At 57.0% G+C, this 20,060-nt stretch overlaps 1 protein-coding gene across 4 annotated transcripts in view; it reads right to left on the bottom strand.

The window, feature by feature from the left end:
* Positions 1-2,398: 2,398 nt before the first annotated feature.
* FAM107A (family with sequence similarity 107 member A) overlaps positions 2,399-20,060 on the bottom strand; it is a 48,842-nt gene continuing 31,180 nt past the window's right edge. For 2 of the 4 annotated variants that reach the window (XM_084903152.1, XM_084903153.1), the window contains 3 exons: positions 7,226-7,400; positions 5,571-5,727; positions 2,399-4,857 (listed from right to left, as the gene is read on the bottom strand). In XM_084903152.1, the coding sequence (XP_084759278.1) occupies positions 4,750-4,857; positions 5,571-5,727; positions 7,226-7,400 (440 nt within the window). In that variant the 3' untranslated portion in view covers positions 2,399-4,749. Of the gene's footprint in view, positions 4,858-5,570; positions 5,728-7,225; positions 7,401-14,855; positions 15,158-20,060 lie in introns of those variants that run through there. The other 2 variants (XM_084903154.1, XM_084903155.1) reach the window with 2 other exon arrangements.

The raw sequence follows: 20,060 nt of genomic DNA, 5'->3' as shown, positions 1-20,060 counted from the left end.
CGGCGCGGTGTGACCCCCTCCCCAGGCATTGCTCCGTGACGGCTCTCAGGTCCCGTCATCTACGGTTTCCTGAGCCTTGGCTGCTTCGTCGGCGATTTGCCACGGGCGATACTGACTTGTCATGGCAGTGGCATTGCTGGCCTTCCACACGTGCAGGGGTCTTCACTGACACCATTCTCAGCCTTTCTGAGCAGCTCCTGTGTTCGGAGCCCGGGGTTGGGACTGGTTCGGGGGAGCAGCATCAGACAGGGACCCTGCCCTCACAGCCCAGGAATCAGTGCAACACCGAGTTTGGCGAGGCCCCAGGAGCACACGCTGCAGAGCAGGGAGGGGGGAGGGAGGTCTGTTTGTCCCCCCCACCCCCAATCGCCGGGCTTTGTATTGGGTGCTGGAGCACCCCTGAAGAGGGTGCCCCCCAAACCCAAACCCAAATGCAAGCCCAAACCCAGACCCAGACCCAGACCCAGACCCAGACCCGGACCCGGACCCGGACCCGGACCCAGACCCAGACCCAGACCCAGACCCAGACCCAGACCCAAACACAGACCCAGACCCGGACCCAGACCCAGACCCACATCCAGACCCAGACCAGGACCCAAACCCAGACCCAGACCCAACCCAGACCCAGACCCAGACCCACATCCAGACCCAGACCAGGACCTAAACCCAGACCCAGACCCAACCCAGACCCAGACCCAAACCGAAACCCACACCCGGACCTGGACCCGGACCCAGACCCAGAACCACATCCAGACCCAGACCCAGACCCAAACCGAAACCCAGACCCAGACCCAGACCCAAACCGAAACCCAGACCCAGACCCAGACCCAAACCGAAACCCAGACCCAGACCCAGACCCAAACCCAAACCCAGACCCGGACCTGGACCCAGACCCAGATCCACATCCAGACCCAAACCCAAACACAGACCCAAACACAGACCCAGACCCATACCCAGACCCAGACCCACACCCAGACCCAGACCCAGACCCACACCCAGACCCAGCTTGTGCCCTGCGGGCAGGCGGGAATGTGGCCTCCAGGAGGACAGGCTTGCTGCTCTTGGCCTCCCTTCGGGCAGGCCTGATGCTGGGGCTCCTCTTTCTCCCAGGTCTCCGGCTCCATGTGGGCCCTGCAGGCGCGAATGCCAGGGGGCCCGGCGTCCTGACGGGAGCCCACACGACCAAAGGAAAGTTCTGGGACCACGCTGACACCTCTGGGCAGGGTCCCGCTGTGGAGGCAGGGGGAGGGACGGGGGGAGGGGGGGAGGGGAGGAGAGGAGGAAGGGAAGGGGAGGGGCGGGAGGGGGAGTGGAGTGGAGGGGAGGGGCAGGAGGGGGGGAGGAGGATGGGAGGGCTGGCCCTGGGAAGAGGCCCAGGAGAGGGAAGAACAGGTTTCTCAGGGATCCAGCAAACATTTCTGGAGCACCTGCTGAGTGCCCTCTGCCCCATTTGGCCCGTAGCCTCTTCTCAGAGCTGGAAGCGGTATGGTCCTCGTTGCCAGGTTTACCTGAGCCCAGCCACCTGCTGGCCCTGAAGGAGGAGGCTGGGGGGAAGGCCATTTGGGAACCAGCAGTGGACAAGACAGACAGAAGTCTCTGTCCTCACCGCGCTGACATTACTGTCAGGAGAGACACATGATCTGCAAGTGAAGTGTATGTTAGATGGCGACAAATGGTAAGGAGAAGAGACAAGCAGGGAAGGTGGGGAGAGGTATGTGTGGATGGTGAGGTTTTGGATGGGGCGACCAAGGAGGGCCTTGTGTAGCAAGAGCAGGCTGTGTGGCTCCCCGAGGGAAGGGCACTCCTGGCCAGGGAATAGCAGGCAGAAAGGCACTGAGATGAGGTGTGCTTGGTGGGTGTGAGGAATCCAGGCTGGAGAGCTGCGTGAGCGAGGGGCAGGGGGCAGGGAGAAACAGGTCACAGGTGAAGAGGGAGTGGACCTGGGACCTTCTCCGTCACAGGAAGGACTCTCCTGGGAGCCAGAGGAGGAAGGACAAGATCTGCCCTGGGTTTTCACAGGGCCATTTGGCCGCTCTGTTGAGAACAGACTGTATGTACGTAAGGGCAGGGGCAGAAACAAGGAGACCAGTTCGGAGGCCACCCCAGTGTTCCAGATGTTTCATTTCCCACTGCACCCCCAGCTCAGGGCTGCTTCCTGGCACAGAGCAGGCACTCCACAGATGCTGAGTGATGTGAATTCGGGGTGTCCGGACGCTGGGTCCCACTGGGCCACAGGGAGAAGGTGTAGAAGGGCAGGTCCCAGGTACTGCTCTGGGGTCCTGACCCAACAGGTTTCTGAAGGGAAGAGGAAGCTGGATTTGCAGTTACAGCCGCAGGGCTGGCTTTCTGGGTCAGGAGTGTGTTTGTCTGTAAATAACAGAGACTGGCCAGCAACGGCTTACACAAAGAGTGCTTTATTTCTATTCACAAGGGCTCTGCAGGAGGCAGGTTGCAGGCATTGGCTTGGTCTAACGATAAGGAGGTCAATGTCTTTGAGATGCTTTTGGCCTTTTCCTCTTTGCCGCGAGAGGGCTGCTGTGGCCCCAGGCATCACATCCCCAGTCAAGGCAGTAAGAAGCCGGTACGCATGTCTGCCTCTTTTGTCAGAAGAGCATCAGCTTTCCAGAAGTTCCTGCAGATAACATTTCACTGCCCATCCCTGGGCACAGCTCACCCAGGCTGCAGAGGCGGCTGGACCAGGGAGAACCTGGATGGCTCTCCACAGGGGGCGGTGACCGGAGAGGAGTGGGGACTGGCCCCTGGGGAGCGGACAGGGGTGTCCATCGTGGCTTCAGTGGGACTTGAGGTCCCTCCTGCTTCTGGGGCTTTTGTCTCCGTGACTGTCCACCTCCCAGAAGCACCCCTGGCAACACCGAGGGAAACCCCAAGGGGCCTATTCCAGGCTAGCCACCCTCTCATGCTTCTCTTCACATCCCAATGACACATCGAGCCCGAGGCGGCTTCTCTGGGGGGGCAGCGGTCTTTGTGAGGGAGGGTGGGTCTTGAGCATCACCTCACCTGGCAGACATTTAAAACAGTGGTACTGCGTTCTCACAAAGACAGTCACTCCGAGAGCCTTTCAGAGCTGGACTTTGCACGCGCGCGCACACACACACACACACACACACACACACACACACACACATACACCCATGCATGCACACACCCATGCATGCACGCTCGCAGCCTGTCGCTATCCACATTTCGGTCCCCCTCAGAGTACGCATTCAGGAGGGAGACCGGGGTGGCCTCTCTCTTGCAGGTCCCACCGCTGGCCAAGAATCCCGGGCATCGCCATGGAGCTGTGTCTGGGTGAGAAGAGATGCTCCCAGCACCCCCCGGGGACTGTAAACGGTGGCTGACAAAGGCAGGGTTTGCTCTCCAGGGGAGAAAGAAACAGGCCTGGTTTATTCTTTAGATCTTGAAAAATGGGGGCAAAAGGTGAAACCCTTTGGTCTTGCGTGAGAGGCTTTGGGGAAGCAGTGGGTGAGGTCCCTGGAGCTGCTCCAGGGGGGAGGGCTGGGGGGGACAGAGGATGGGCAGACCGGAGGGGGTGTGGGTCTCAGATTCAGTGGCTGAAAATGGGAACTCATAGGAGCCAGTCCGTGAGGGTGGCAGTGGGGTCTGCAATCACTGTTTATATTTCCAGAAACCTATTGGAAATCACTGTGCATGCGCTCCCCATGGGCTTTGGATAAAAAAAAAAAAAAAAAATTTTTTTTTCTTTTTGGGGCCAGAATTGCACCACAGCGGTGCGGTAGAAATGCAATGGGCAGTTCTGGACTGAGATGTCTGGTGAGAACTCGTCATTAACCTGACACCACCCGCTAGGCTTTCAGCCTCCTCGGGCCTGGGGCCCTGGGTGGGCTGGCCACAGAGAGCCCTGAGGGCCGCAGGGGAAGGTGGGAACCCCAGGGCACAGGCCCGAGGGACTCGGGGGGCAGGATGGCTTCGGGGTGACGTTTCCAATGGTTAGCACCCCTGGCGCTCCCGCCTTGCTGCTTGATGGAAATGCAGGCTCAGCCCCACCCCAGAGCTACGGACGGACGCAGAAGCCGTGATTTAGCAAGCTCCCAGCCAGTTGCGGGCAGGAAGGCGTCTGCGAGGCATGGTGGCAGCCTCCCGGGAGCAGGAGGCTGCAGCCTGGCTGGTGCGGTTACAGGGCCGGGACCAGGGGGCCCGGGAGAGGGGCTGGGGGAGGCTGGCAAATCTAAGAAGCTGTCTCTGTTAGTGCCCTTCCCGCCTGCCATGACGGGAGCCACCTGCGGGCTCCCGCCCTTCCTCCCAGGAGCAGCCGCACTGGAACCTCTTCCCCTCGGCTGGCTCTCAGGCCAGTCGCCTCACTCCCGGCTGCAGGGACAGGGACATTCTCCAAGCTCTGCGGGTGGCGCTGCCCAGAGGCTCAGGGTCCCCTGGGGGCCTGGCCAGAGAGGCCCCGTCCCTCCTTCCCACTCTGCCAGGAAGGGCTCGGAGCCCCTGCCAGGAGGTGAGAGTTCCCCCAATGGCCTCCTCTAGGAGCAGGAGGGGTGCGTGCTCAGAAGGAAGCTCCTGTGAGCGTCAGGACCCCCAGCTCTTTCCGGGGGGCGGAGGAGGGCGAGGCAGGGCCTCTGGGACAATGCCGTTTGAGCAAGCATGGACACAGCAGATGTCCCAAACCTGGGGGCTCGGGGCTGCCAGATACAGGAGGGCTGGAGGAGGGTGTGGGAGCTGGGGGAGGGCTGCGGGGGCCAGGGCCTCCCCCAGCCGGCCCTACAGCACCCTCTCCTCACTGGACAGCGTGGCGATTCTCCGCAGGTTTTCCCTGACTTTGATGAATTCCGGGGCGTGGTCCTCTTCCTTCTCCGGAGGTTTTTCCAGCTGGAGGAGAGAGGAGAGGTGTGGTGCGGGTGGGGCTAGGGGGATTCCGAGGCTCAAAGGCCACTGGGTTTGGGCCCAGGGTCCTCTCTGGGGAAACAGAACCAGGGGCCGGTTTTGCCACCAGCCTGGTAGCTGGGGGGACAGGTCATGAGACCAAGTTCCCCCCTGTGAAGCCTCTTCAAATTGCTTACCTCAGTGGTAGGCAAACCGTGGCTCGAGAGCCACATGAGGCTCTTTGGCCCCTTGAATGTTCTAACACCACTTCTTCAAAATAGACTCGCCCACGTCGAAATCCGACTTCTGCGCGTGGGCCACGGAGTTTCAATTGCCCTGTACCTGGTATTTGGTGGAAGAGCCACACTCAAGGGGCCAAAGAGCCGCCTGTGGCTCGCGAGCTGCGGTTTGCCGACCACTGGCTTACCTCCTTTGGCCCTCATCTCTCAAATGGGAATCTGGCTACCTGGCTCAGGGGCAGTTGTGAGAATGAAATCAGAACCAACCCGCAGTGGACGGGGCCGATGAGGAGACAGAGGTTCAGAGAAGTCACCCAGGGCGGTGAGGGGCAGGGCGAGGGCTCAGGCCAGCGGGGCACCCGCAGTCCAGCCCTCATTTGGCTCCACTGGCAGCTGCGGCCACACCCCGGCTCTTCCTGGGGTCCATGGGCATTCTTGGGGGACGAGGGGCGGGGGCCGCGGGGCTGTGACCTCTCTCACCTGGCTCAGCCTCTGCTGCCGTCGCAGCAGCTCCTGCTCGAAGGGACACTGCAGCCGCTTGGCCTCCAGCTCCTCCTTCTTCTTCTTGATGATCTGGTTCCGCCTGCGGTGCTCCAGGACGCGCTGCAGCTCGGGCTTGCTGTCCACGCCCAGGCCCCTGGGGCGGAGGGAGCTGTCAGGAGACCCCAATCCCCGCCCCCATCTCGCACTACCGTTATCTCCTGCAGCCCTCCCGGCAGCCCCCGGCGGTGCGTGTAGAACCCTTACTGCCCCTGTGTGTGTGTGTGTGTGTGTGTGTCTCCTACGAGTCCAGACCCGGTCCAAGCCACAGATGCAAGGGCCGAGCGAGGATTTGCACCCAGGCCCGGCTGACTGCCCGGACCAGGTTTATGTTATTTCGGGTTAGTCTCTCGGACCTGTTTCTAAGGGTGGAACTGCTGGGTCAGTCTCCTTTAAGAGAGTTTGAACGACTGTCCACCGGCCCCTTAGGAAAGATGATCCCATTTATACTCTGTGAACAGGGTACAAGGGCACCTATTTCTCCCCGCGGTCCCCACCCAATCCTTTTGTATCTGTGAAGCCGGTAGGCAAGAAATAACACCTGGTTTTCACTTGTGTCTTTGATCATTAGCAGAGCAAACAGCCTTTGATTTGTTTACCAGCTGTCTGCATGTCCAGTCTCTTGCTCATTTTTTTCCTTATGGATTTATAAGAGGTATGTATATATTAATTTTTGTCTGTTATTGATATTGCAAACATCTCTCTTGACTTGTCTTTAGGTTTTTGTTTTTTTTTTTTTTAAAAAAAAACTATGGTAGTGGTTTTTGGCATTAAAAGGGGTGACTCTAAAAGGCAACCAGAGAAATACTTCTGATATACAAAGAAGAAAGCAACCACCACCAAGGATACAAGCTGTTATCTGCGGGAAGGTCCTTGGCACACAGCTGAAAACAAGAATGCAAATCTTCGCCCGCGCCAATCCTAGAAGCGGCCAGGAGAGGGAGCTGCGAAGGCGCCGACGCCTCGTTCTGGCCCTGGTGAGCCGGGACTATTTCCCAGGCCTGGGAGCAGACAGAGGCTCAGCTTCCCTCTCCCCTCCTCCACATTCCTTCAATTCTAGCCCTGCCCCAGGCTGTCTCTCTCCCTGCACCCCCCAGCCTCCTGCTCCATTCCTGGCCCCTCCAGGGTTGTGACACTCTTGCTTGGGACCCTTCCCAGGACGGCACGGCTCCTCTGGCCTCCCTCACACTTTATGCTCCGACCACACTGAGCGATTGGTGTTGACCAGCCAGTTGCACAGGCTCACCCATCTGCTGGAAACATACTCCATGGAACCACCCATCCTACAATCTGGCTACGCATCCACCCCCTCTATAAGGGCAGGAACATTCCTTCTGGAACCCCCAGGGTCTGGCTTGGTGCCTGGCACAGAGTAGGTGCTCAATAGAAGTATGTGGAGGTCCGGCACACAGTGGGCAGCTGGATGGGAGAGCAGGGCTTTCGGACCTTCACAGTCTCTGTGGGTCACCATGTGGGATACCCTCAGCCCTCCTCACGCTCCAGGAGCCCCAGAATTACCACCAGGGGGACCCCCTCAAGCCCCAGCAGCCTGAGCAGGTGCGTGCCAGGCTGAGGCAGCCGAGCGCCATCCTCACCTCCTGTGGTTCATGAGCAGCTCTCGGTGCAGCTCCTGGTGGCTCCGCGAGGCCTTCACGGGGTTCAGCAGCTTCTTGGGCTTGATGAGCTCCGGGTTCCACTCTCTGTACTCGGGCCGGGCCATCAGGCCGCCGATGTCTGCCCGCTCCCTCTGGATCTCGGAGTACATGGAGGCTGTAGGGACCGGGGGGGGAGTGGGTCAGAGCAGGTCACACACACACCTACCCCCGTGGGCACGGGGGGCAAGGCTGTCGGTCCCCTGGGCCACCTGCTCCTGTGTGGCTCTGGGCAAACCAGCTGGCTTTCTGAGCCTTAGTCTCCTCATCTGTGAGCTGCCAAGAACTGAGACCGTGCACAGGGCTGTGGAGAGGACGGGAGATGGTGTTTGTAGAGTGGGGCATAGAGGCCACCAGCGACTGGGCCACAGAATGTGGGTTGACACGTGCAAATGGTTTTAGCCCGACTTCGAGAAAAACACTTTCCCTCCTGCGAAAGGGATTGAGCTTGAGTTTCTGTTTCTCAATAAGTCCAGAAAAAGAAAAAGAAATTATGTAAAAAGAGCAATATGTACTTGTTAAAGACAATTTGGATGAGTGCTGTAATGAAAAGAAAATATCACCCCTTATTGTCCAAATTCCCTATCCTTAATTCCCAATGCGTCTGTGGAAGTGACCAGCTCTTCCCTTTCTCCAGAGCAGGGAGCAGAGTGTGGCATCCTGAGACTGCTCTGCCGCCAGTTACCAAGGGCGGGCTGTCGGACGGGAGCCAGTTACCAAGGGCGGGCTGTCGGACGGGAGCAGACGTCTGGCTTCGCGATGGCCTCGCGGCCACCAGAGCAGTCTGAGGTTGGTTAACGGACTTGAAGTTCAGGCAGAAAGGCTCCCTCCTCTACAAGTTGGCTACATGTCCCAGAAGTGCTCAAAAACAAGTGGGAGAGAGAGAGAGAGAGAGAGGAGAGGGGAGAGGGGAGAGAGAGAGGAGAGGGGAGAGGGGAGAGGGGAGAGGGGAGAGGGGAGAGAGAGAGGGGGGGGAGAGAGAGAAGGGGGAGAGAGAGAGGGGGGAGAGAGAGAGGGGGGAGAGAGAGAAGGGGGAGAGAGAGGGGGGGAGAGAGAGAGGGGGGAGAGAGAGAGGGGGGAGAGAGAGAGAGAGTGGAGACAGAGAGAGGAGAGAGAGAGAGAGAGAGAGAGAGAGAGAGAGAGAGAGAGAGAGAAGAGAAAGAGAGAGGGGGGAGGGGGAGAGAGAGAAGAGAGAGAGAGAGAGAGAGAGAGAGAGAGAGAAAAGAGAGAGAGAGAAGACAAAGAGAGAGAAGGGGGAGGGGGGAGGGGAGAGAGAGAGAGAGGAGAGAGAGAGAGAGAGAGAGAGAGAGAGAGAGAGAGAGAGAGAGAGAGGTTTCTTAAGGAAAAGTCTCGGGAGGGTGACACTGCCTGGCCCATCAGGTGCTTATAGTAATGAGAATGGACATTTGGGCATTGGCTCTGCCCCCTTTCTGAGCCCTGCTTTTCTGAGGTTGAGCTTCTACTACTGCCAGGCCCTGGCAGTGTCTGGTCTTGTACACAGTAGCCAATTAATATTTGTTGGAAATGGATCATAGAAACTCTGAGGTTAATAGAAACAGGTGAGGACACCAAGGCTCACAGAGGTTGGTCTGAGGAACCAGCGCCTTCAGGCATGGGGTTTCCATGTGGCCACTGAGGGGCTGTGTCCCCACTCCACACCCCAGATCAGTCCCCTCTCTGGAGGGCCACCATGATGGCTTTGGACAGACACTCCCCATCCCCCCTCACTGGGAGCAGATGGAAGGAGTTCTCCAAGTAAACTGGACGGGGGTGGCGGGTCTGTGCAAAACCCTGCAAGGGGGTGATAGCTCCGCGGGCTGGGCACAGCAGAGGTCTGATGGGTTGTAAATTGCAAGGTGACATGCCAGGGAATGCAGGCATCAAAGGGAAGACTGTGCTTTGCAAATGGGGTCCCACAGAAATGCCTGGCATTGCTATGACGGCCACTGCCCCCTGCAGGGTGCCTTTGGGAGGGTGAAGGGAGACCGCCCCTGTGAGAGGGCCCTGTCCACTGGGAAAAGTGTTAATCATTACAAGGTATTCTGGAGGGAGTCAGATTGAGTGTCAGAGCTTAGAGACATACTTGCTAATTTTTTTTTTCTTGAACTCACATCCTCAGAACTGTTTCTGAAATGAGAATTATAATTCATTTCCTCTCTTCTCTTTTTTCATTACACTGTGTGTTTTTTTGTTTGTTTGTTATTTTATTACACCTGACAAAATAAACAGTTGGCTAAAGCAATTCCCTCCCTGTTTAGAAATGTGAATATTTCCTTAGCCGATGGGATGAAGTTGTCTGGGAGCCAATGCCTTAGAACACTCTGATTCAGATTGGAGTTTTGGAAGTCCCTCCCCTCGCCCTCCCCCACGATACCTATTCCTGTTACCAAGGCCCATCAATTGTTTATTGAGTAATTCTCAGCTCTAGTCCATGCAGGTCGCTGTCTCACCACACTTTACCCGGCAGCTCCCTTAGCCCCCCTGAGCCTCAAACCTCCCGGTGCTTCGTAATTGGAATCAGTCACACCATCTTCAAAACAACGAACTGTGTGCAGCCAAAGCAATAAGGCAGGGCGCGGAAATAAGTTGTGTCACTCCAGGAGAAGGCAGAATTACTATTTACATAAGCTATCACTATCTATGAATATAGATACATGAACAGAAGAGCGTTTGGGACTAACGAGGGAGTTCAAAAACGTGGTCACCTACAAAGTAACCACACAAAACCAAGAGCTCCCACATCACAGGAACGTGCGCGAGATAAACATTCATTCTGCCCTCTGTTTGGGTTCCTATAATCTTCCAGGAACTGTGGTAGACACGGGACACACAGAGGTGAACTAAGCAAAGAAGGTTCCTGCTCTCACAGGCTGACAGTAAACAAGCACACCGGCCAACAGAGAGAAAGGATTCCGACTCACCAGGAGCCTGCTGGGGACCCCGGGGGCTGAGACCCACAGCCGGACCCACCGCCAGCCAGGTGCAGGGGCGGGCCTCCCTGAGCAGCGACATTTAAGACCGGAGGAGGCTGAGCGGGGCAGAGGGGCTGCGTGTGTGGCTCCCGTACCTAGAACAAGCCTGGTCTGTTCAGGGAACAAAAAGGCACAGTGTCCCTGGAGTGGCCTGAGCCAGCCGCCGGCCGGGAGAGTGGCTGGTGGACGGGTGGGTTCAAGTCCGGGAGAGATGGCCTCTGATTCGCTTTAGAAAAGGCCATTCTGGCTGCAGTGTGTGGGGAAAGTGTCAGCAGGTTGGAAGAATATTTTTATCCAACTTCGTTTCCTTTCACTGCCCACAGGTGGCCTCTCTCTCTCTCCAGTTCAATTCCAGAGGAAAACGTCTGATTGGCCAGGCTGAGAACCTTCACCCCATAGACCACCAGCTGGCCAATGGGTTTGCTGCCCGGGCGGGCCCCACCCCACCCGACCCCACCTCATCCCACCCCTCAGCGTCTGCAGAGAAGAGGGTTCCCTGCATTTTCATTTTGCACTGAGCCCTGCAAACTAGGTAGCTAGTCCTGAACCGCAGGTCCATTCCGTGAGCAGCTCTGGCTCAAGGATCTGCTCCAGACTTCTTTCTTTCTTTAATGAAGTCAGCGGGGAGCTGCAGGGCTGGTGTTTCTCAGAGGCCTGGGCGGTGGGTGGCTGGGACAGGGATCCTGAAGGATGAGGCTGGCGCTCCAGCCCACAGCTGCAGGCTGCGAACACCAGTGAGGGTGCTGAACTCCCGCAGACAACACGTGTGGGGGCCGGGCCAGGGCTTAGAGGGCGGCTGGGCCTCCGTGTGGAAAAGATTACAGAAATGCCGGAACAGAGGGCTGCTCAATGAAGTGCTGGTGACTCAAAACATCTGGGTCCCCTGGGGCCACCCTCAGGACTGCTCCGGCCAGTCTCTCAGGGAACTGACCATAATGGTAAACAAGTACACCGAGGTAAACAAAGAGGTGAGGTGAGATGAGGTGAGCAGGTGGTCTCTGGAAAGAGGACAGATGGCCGTCCCAGGGAAGTGCTGGAGGGGAGGAAGAGGCAGTGTCAGAGAGAGTTAAGGGGCTAGTGCAGTGGTCGGCAAACTGCGGCTCGTGAGCCACATGCGGCTCTTTGGCCCTTTGAGTGTGGCTTTTCCACAAAATACCACGTGTGGGCGCACACATACAGTGCGATTGAAACTTCGTGGCCCATGTGCAGAAGTCGGTTTTTGGCTCTCAAAAGCAATTCCAATCGTTGTACTGTTGATAATTGGCTCTGTTGACGAATGAGTTTGCCGACCTCTGGACTAGTGAATACCCTTCGCTGGCTGTCAAAGAAAGACAGGAGGAAGCTAAGGTGTACGGATGCTCTGGCTGCCCACAAATCACGTGTTGCCTGGGGTTCTCTCCAAGGAAACAGCAGCGCCGAGTAGTTTCGGAAGCTGCTCTCGATCAGCAGTCTTCAAGTGAATGAGGTGATACTTGCAAGGTGCTTGGCCAAGGACTCGAAGTGCTGGCTACAGGGCAGCCACATATGCAAGGCGGGGCAGGGCTTCATGCCTGTACATTCAACCGAGTAACTGAGTGTGGCCCCTGGAGCCACACAGCGTGGCCACCTGCTGGCCGTTAGCCATGGCCGCTAATCAGTCCCATCCCCAGTCTCGGACTGAGCCTTCTCGTCTTCCTTAAAAGCTGCGCTGGTTACACCAGGGATTTCAACCCTGGCTACACACGGGCATCACCAGTTTTAAAAATACCAGGCCTTCTGGCTTCATTAGCCTGGGAGGCAGCCTGGCTTTGGAATGTTGACACAGCTCCCCAGGTAATTCCAATCCTCAGCCAACTCTGTAACCGGGGTGAAAAAGCAAGCTTCCGCGCTGGGGCCCGAGTGACTTCAGTGGAGTTGTTGGCCTCGCTATCACGATAGAAGCCACCGCTCTTAGCAGCTCCGTGGCCTGGGAGGGACCCTCCTCTCCTCTGTGGAACCTGGATGCTGTGAGGACGGGCTGAGCTGAAGGGCGGGGCGGAGGGGGGAGGGGGTAAAGGCAGCCGGGAGGCGGCAGCTACATGGAGTGTCCTGCATGACGACAAGATGGGCAAATCATCCCCCTTCATATCAGACTGCGGACGGACCCACACTTTGAGGGGGTGATAACAGGTCAGAGGCAGATCGGGAGATCGGCCTTGGTCCTTCCCCGGTTCTGCCAATGACTCGAGAGGTCCCACAGCTCCTCCCCAAAAGCTCCGCCGGACGCCAGCCCCACTCCGGGCACGGCTCAGCTGGGATCCCTAACCCTCCGCAGCGAGCTCCCCAGGCTGCTGGGGCAGGCGGGGCTCATGTAGGGTGCCAGCAGTGCCCTGGGAGACCGAGGAAAGTGGTGCCGAGGGAGACCCAGGCCACAGGTCCTCCTGAGGACAGCCGCAGGGCCTTGGCTGTCCAGGCTGTACCGGCCCCTTCTGTCTCCTGCCTTCCCTGCGGGGGGTTCTGCTCCATCTTCGATGACATCAATGGTAACAAATGGCACATGGACCAGAAGAGCAACATGGGTAAGGCAGATGTGTTAGAGGGACAGACTGGGTTTGAATCATGGCCACATCCCTCCCTCGCTGTGTGACTTTAGGCAAATAGCTTAACCTCTCTGAGCCCCTGTGCAGTGGGGATAATAGGACTCATGGGGCTGTGTGATGAGTGACGTGATACCATGTGCGTGATGTGGTTGGCCCAGGGCCTGGCACAGGCAAACTGTGGCTCCCCTGACCCTGTGGTGAGCACTCAGCATTGGAAGAAAGCTCACTCACTTCCTTCGGGACCTCACAATCGCCCTAGGGGGGCAGCCAGTGCTATTATCTTATCACTCCCATTCTGTAGATACAAAATCAGCGAGCTCAAGCTTCTTGTCCCAAGCTACACAGAATAAATGGCAAAACTGGGACCTTCAGACTCCAACGTCAGTGCTCTTTCTAATCACTCCACCCTTCCAGGCACACTATCTGTCAGTCCACAAGGTAGGTTTACATCTCTGTTTTCTCTCTTGTTACTCAAGAGGCAGTGCGAGTCCACTTTATAGATGAGAAAACGGAGGCCTGGCGGCTGGCAGACATCCAAGCCGTACAGAATGCCAGCGCTGGGCTGGGCAGACAGACTCCACAGGCGGTCTGCCCACGGCCGGCCTTTGTTTGGAGGGCACCCGCTGGGCCTTCCCTCTCTGGGTGTTGGTCAGTCTGCACTCCTCTGCCTTCCCTCCCTCGCCCTTGCTCCTTGTTGCTATCCAAGCGGCTGAGCTCAGCACACACCCACCGGACCTTCTCGCTTCACCATGTCATGAGGCAGAGGGGTTGAGGAGAAGGAGGCGTTCAGTAAGAATGACAAGCGTGGCCACTGCATTTCCTAACTCACCTCCCTGTTCCCCTCCCAGTGGGGAAAGTGCCCGTTTGTGTTTCACTGGCCAAAAACCAAAGAGCCACCTCCAGTTCTCCCAGCAGCCCGTAGCCTGGACGCAGCCTCCCCGCCCCATGAGAAAACGACTCAGACAAACTTCCTGAACACTTTGCTCGGGGGCCCTCGGACCTCCCGGTGCCGGGGCTGGACTGGAAGGCCTCAGCCAGGCTGGTGGAGAGGCCGTGCAGCTGACCCAGGGGCAGAGCAGGCCGGCATTCCCGATGCCGCCTCTCCACTGGGCAGCTGCCAGGGGGAAAGGTCCCGGCTGGTACTTACAGAGCTAAGGGACACTCCGGATCCAGACCACCTGGAGACACGGCTTTTCTGCCTCACACGCAGCCAACCCTGTAACGCCCGACTTCTGGCCCAACCCCAGACGCCTGGCCTCGAACCACAAACGCAAAAGCCAAGTGCCCAGAAAGGCAGGCGGGGGCATGCGAACGGCGCCATGAGCCACAGGCCGTGCTGAGCACCTCAGCCACATCTCAGGAAGCCTGACAGCAGACCGGCGAGGTAGGGACTATCGCATCCCCCCCCCTTTTTTTTTAATTTATATTTTTAAATCTTTTTTTAATATATATTTTTATTAATTTTTTACAGAGAGGAAGAGAGAGGGATAGAGAGTTAGAAACATCAATGAGAGAGAATCATCGATCAGTTGCCTCTTGCACACCCCCTACTGGGGATGTGCCCACAACCAAGGTACAGGCCCTTGACCAGAATCGAACCCGGGACCTTTCAGTCTGCAGGCTGACGCTCTATCCACTGAGCCAAACCGGTTTTGGCTCGCATTCCTTTTTACAGACGAAGGGACTGAGGCTCTGAGGGGCCATGTGATTTCCCCAGCTCACACAGCCAGCAAGTGAAGGCTCGAGACCCTGAGCAGAGCTGTCTGATGCCAGACCTGTGTTCTCAGGTGCCGCCCTGCAGCCTTCCGTCCGTCAGCGGCAGATAATGGACATGGGGGAGGCAGATCCTGTGCACACTCAGATCCATCTCCCTTCCCTGTGCCTCCTCTCTTTTTCCCAAGTCCAGGGTGCCAGAGGCACCTCCCCATCGTTTCACAGCTGGGGCACAGCCTGGGCGCCTAAGCTTCCATAGCTCCGCTGCCCACACCCGCCCCAGGGCTCCAGGCTGCCCTCCTGACCCCGTCCCTCCTCCCGGCCCAGCACCCGGTTCCCAGCAGGTGACACAGAAGAGAAACGGTCTTACTTCTCTGCCCACGCCGCACGGGGACTCGGACGGTGCTGCTGGGCTCCTCGCCGCGCCTAGACGTCCCAGACCAGCCACGGAGCCGCCTCCCTCCGAAGGGCGGTTCTTAAACCCCCGGGACCACAGGCCGGGCGGCCGGAATGTGCCAGCGAGTGAGGCAGCTCTGCATTCCTGTTTATTCTGGTGTCAATAAGAAGGAACTGTTACTATAGTAACAGGCATTTCACTTGGTGCGCAGCCACTTCCACAGAGCGGAACGCCGTGTCCAGGCCACACGTCGGAGAGACACAAATAAATACCTGTGTTGTCAGACTGTTGCAGAACGAGACGCATGCCAAGCTTTGTTCTGAGCGAGGAGGCATTTCCGTTGCTAACGGGAGGGTCGGCAGGAGGGCAGCCGGCACCGCCCGGTGCAAGGGAAGCCGGCTTCCTGCTGGGTGCCCCGGCTCCTGGGTGTGGAGGGAGGGGACCACCCTGGGCCAGTTCTTGTCCACCCACCGGCGGGTCCAAAACTCGGTGCACTTTATTTCCTCGGTGCCCTGAACTTCATCTGAACTTCAGAGAAGCGCCAGCAGGACATCGCCCAGGGGAGCGTGGGGGAGTGGAAGCTCAGTCCCCCCCATCCCCCAACTCCCCACCTCTGTCAGCCCTGGCGTGGGTGCCAGCCCCTTGGCAGCCACGGAGTCCTGGTCTCTGTGTTTGTGGAGAATCACAGGGTGGATGGGAGAAAACACGGACGGGATGACATCAGTGAAAGCATTTAGTCAGCGCTCAGCAAGCGGGACTTTTCCTGCAGGGAGAGCTGGACTCCCTGTGACCTGTGGGAGGGCCCAGCGTGCAGCCGTGGGCCCGGCAGGAAGTGCATGCCACCGCCCTGGCGCTACAAGCAGACGTGTGGATGCAAAAATAAAGAATGTGCGCCGATGCCAGAGACTATGGACCCCCCCCCCTCCCCCCATCGCGAGGAGCTGGCATCTGCAGCCACATGTGGCCCTCTTCCCACCTTGACTTTCTCAGAAGCGTCGGTCCTCTGTCGAGTTCCCGCTATGTTCCCAGCACTGCTCCCAGTGTGAATGAGAAGATGCTATCTCTGTGCTCAGGGAACCTGCATTCCAGGGGGTGGGGGTCAGACAACAAATAAGGAGACAAGGAAACAATAGCTTTGCTGAATGCCACTCGGGAGTAATTCCGGGTGAGGTGAAAGGGGGCGCTGGGGCTTAGGAAGCTGGACCGGGTGGGGGTGGGGTGGGAGGATGATGCTTTAGGGAGGCTGAACGGTGAGAAGGGGTCACAGCGTGAGGTCTGCTCACAGGGGAGAGCACTGCAGGGAGTCAGAGAGCGAGGGGAGAGGCCCAGGGTGGGAATGAGCTTGGGGGAAGGGAGGAAGCCAGGGGGCTGAGTGTCGGGCGTGAGGAGGAGGAGGTGGAAGACGGGGCTGGAGAGGGGCAGGGGGCAGGTCTGGCATGTCCTGGGAGCCTGGCCACGCTGGCCCTTCCAGCGCCACGTAAGGGTGACAGGTTCTCCGGTAGAAAGTAATTTTGTAGAAACCAGGTATGTCCCTTTTTGTTCCTTCTTCCCAAATGCTGCTCCTCTTGAGGTACTTCGAGTGGTAGCCTCCCCCAGCCTTCCGTTCTGATGTGGCTTCATTCTGCTAAATCCTGACACGGGGAACAACATCTAAGTCCTTGTCAGACCACTCCTCTGCCCCTAGTCCCACAGACGGCTATTTATACTGAGTGGCCAGATTATGATGAACTCTGAATGCATAATAGTCTGGCCACTCAGTGTATATTCTATAGAATAAAAGGCTAATATGCAAATTGTCCCCTTGACCAGGAGTTCAACCAGCAGGCAGGCCGGCCAACCACCCATGTCCCCTCTCTCTGGCCAGGCTGGCCGGACGCCACCCATGCACAAATTCATGCACCAGGGCTTTAATATATATAGTGGCCAGATTATTTTGCATTCAGAGATCATAATAATCTGGCCACTCAGGGTACTTGGGCCTTTCCCGGCCCACAGTGATTTGTCTGAGCCAATTCCAGTGCCCGCTGACAGCTGGAGCAACACATGGGGTCCTGGGGCAGGGTCCGCCCACAGCTTCTGCTCCCCACTTGGAAAAGAAGCTCCGGAACCCAGCTCCCTCCAGAGAGACGCTGATGGTTCTCATGCCAGCTCGCCCTCTGGCCTATTTTGTGCCCCTTTATTAGAAGACTCCCTTGGTAGCCCCCGAGCAACCAGAGCCAAGCAGAGTTGGGCATGAGCCCCCTACCTGAAGTTGGGTGCCACTTTCCCCACGAAAGCTCTCCTCATGGTTCAAGCTCTGTACAACCCATCAGGCTCCCCCACGTGACTGCCAGCCTGGGGCAGGGCCTCCCTAGCAGGCCTGTCCCCTGCCACGGTGCTCAGCAACAGCACTGACGCACAGACGCCCAATCACTGACTTCCCCGAGCTCATCACAGCACCATCTTCTGTGTGCGATTGGTGATCAACGTTTCCCCAGCCACACCCCATCGGGAAGAGAGCGTGCTGCACCCCCTAATAGGATGCGGTCCATCGCATGCATATTTATTGAGTTGAAAAGGTGTCCACTTCATGTTTAGTGAAGAGTCACTGCGAAACCACATGTATTATAACCCCCCTTCCTCTTTCCCCCAAATCAAAGTTAGTACAGTTGACCCTTGAACAACAAGGCGTCACAGGCACTGACCCCCTGTGCAGTAAAAAATCCACATACAACTTTTGGTTCCCCAAAACTAATAGCCTACTGTTGACTGGAAGCCTTGCTGATAACATAAACAGTGGATTAACTTATTTTTGTGTTATATGTATTATACTAGAGGCCCAGTGCACAAATTCATGCACCTTGAAAGGAAGTGGGGACTCTGAAGCTGCAATGGGCACAGGGGTGTGTCTTGGCCCATCCTCTGCACCCCCACCCAGTCCCTCCCGCCACAGCCCCTGGTCCCTTGTCTGCCAGAAGCCCTGTTCCTGCTGCTGCTCCCACACACTGACGGTGTCAGCTCTGCTCACACCTGCTGACAGCGCAAAGCAACTAGGGCCAGCGCAATCAGCGGGTGCAAGTGGCGGCTGCTGCCCCAATAGCCCCTCAGGAGCAGGGGGAGGTGGAGAAGCCCTCAGGGGCAATAGGGGCCAGCAGCCACCGCTTGCACCTGCTGATGGCACTGAGTGATCGGGACTGGCACTGGGTGCCATTAGCGGGTGAAAGAGGCAGCTGCTGGCCCTGATTGCCCCTCAGGAGCAGGGGGAGTTGGAAAAGTCCTGAGGGGCAACAGTGCCGAGCAACTGGGGCCAGTGCCAGGCGCTGGCAGCAGGTGCTAACAGCAGATCTGGCACTGGCAGCGGGTGCAAGCACTGGGTGGGACCACGGTGTGTGGGAGCAAAGAATTTTCAGTAACCACCAGAGGCTCGCCCCAATGACAGCAACCGGTGCCCTGCTTTGGTCTGGCACCCCTGCTCACCTGCTCCACCACCCCACCACAGCTGGCGCTCACCATGTTTCAGGTGCACCCTCTGGTGGTCAGCGCATGTCATAGTGACTCTTTGAATATATAAATGTATTCTTACAATAAAGTAGGTTAGAGACAAGAAAGTGCTAGTGAGAAACTCATAAAGAAGAGAAAACACATTTACAGTGTTTATCGGAAAAATTTTCCTATAGGGGACCTGTGCTGTTCAAACCTGTCTTGTTCAAAGGTCAACTGCATATACATGGTGAACCAACCTGGATGCAGACACACTAACTAACTACGAAAGGAGCTCAGTTCCAGATCAATGTATCTCAAACATCGTTGCTAGACATCACCTAGGAGGAGGGGTAAAGTGGAATCACTGGGCCGCTGCTGTATGAGAACCTAAGCGGGAGGGGAGGGGGGACCTAGGAATCTGGATTTTAGCATGTCCCCTGCGGATGTGTTTATATCTGGGACTTTGCGAACCACTATTCCAAGGCATAAAATGACAAGCTCTTCTCCTTCGTCACTATATTTTTGTAGTATTTGTGGCTTAAAAAAGACAAGTGCGCATCGATTCCTTTTGCTGTCATAAAAAGGCAATAAAGATTAAAAATCTGGCCGAAACCGATTTGGTTCAGTGGTAGAGCGTCGGTCTGCGGACTGAAGGGTTCCGGGTTCGATTCCGGTCAGGGGCATGTACATTGGTTGCGGGCACATCCCAGGTAGGGGGTGTGCAAGAGGCAGCTGGTCGGTGTTTCTCTCATCGACGTTTCTAGCTCTCTATCTCTCTCCCTTCCTCTCTGTAAAAAATCAATGAAAATATATTTAAAAAATAAAAAATAAAAAAAAATAAAAATCTGGAAAAGGGCAACCTTTCCAACTAACTGTAGTTATACTTCACACCTGGTTTGGCCATGTTGGAAAGCAGGGGCCTTCGGGGAAAATGGACCTTTCAGCCGGTTCCTCCAGGTATCAGCCGAACTCAGCCCCAGCTGCTGCCTCCTGCCTGGCTGGTGTGGCTTTCCCTGAGGCCTCCCCATTCTGGGGATCAGATTCAATCCCCGGAGGACTGAAGGGGATCCTGGTGCTGAGCACAACCCTCCCACACGTCCTTCCTGCCCCTCTGAGCTTGTTTTCTGGAGAACAAGAGGTGCACATGGAAGTGCCCTGAAGACCAGAAGAGGCAGTGGTGAGTGGGAGCTGGCAACCTTCCTGCCTCTACAGCTTTCATTAAAAAACTCCAAACCCCTCTTCCCTTTCATCTCTGCCCCTTTTCTCCAAGCCAACAGGAACCACCAGCAGTTATCTGGACCCACAAACATCAGACAAGAAGTTCCCATGGCAACTCTGAATTTCCTCCCCAACCCTGCATTCATTCTATGTCCAAGGCCACTTTTCCAGCCTCAATGAGGGTTTTGAGAGCCACCCACACAACAGCCCTAGAATCCAACCTCCCCTCCCCCCTACATGCTGGGCTGAAAGGAGTGGGGGAGGGCAGGAGCTGCTTTGGCAGGAAAACTTGTCATGGGACCCGTGGAGAGATTATCGAAGTAATGAGGGTTGCCTTTACAACAAGCTTGAATGAGAAAGAATTCGCCGGGTGGAGGGAGATCAAGCATGAACACAGGGAAGTGCGAGGGAGTGGGGAAGAACTGAGTCTGTTTCAGAAAGCTGGCTGTCCACCCTCT

This window comes from Pipistrellus hanaki, assembly GCF_964339955.1.
Source record: "Pipistrellus hanaki genome assembly, chromosome: 13".
Lineage (NCBI taxonomy): Eukaryota > Metazoa > Chordata > Mammalia > Chiroptera > Vespertilionidae > Pipistrellus > Pipistrellus hanaki.
This window is presented reverse-complemented; position numbering and strand designations above follow the sequence as displayed.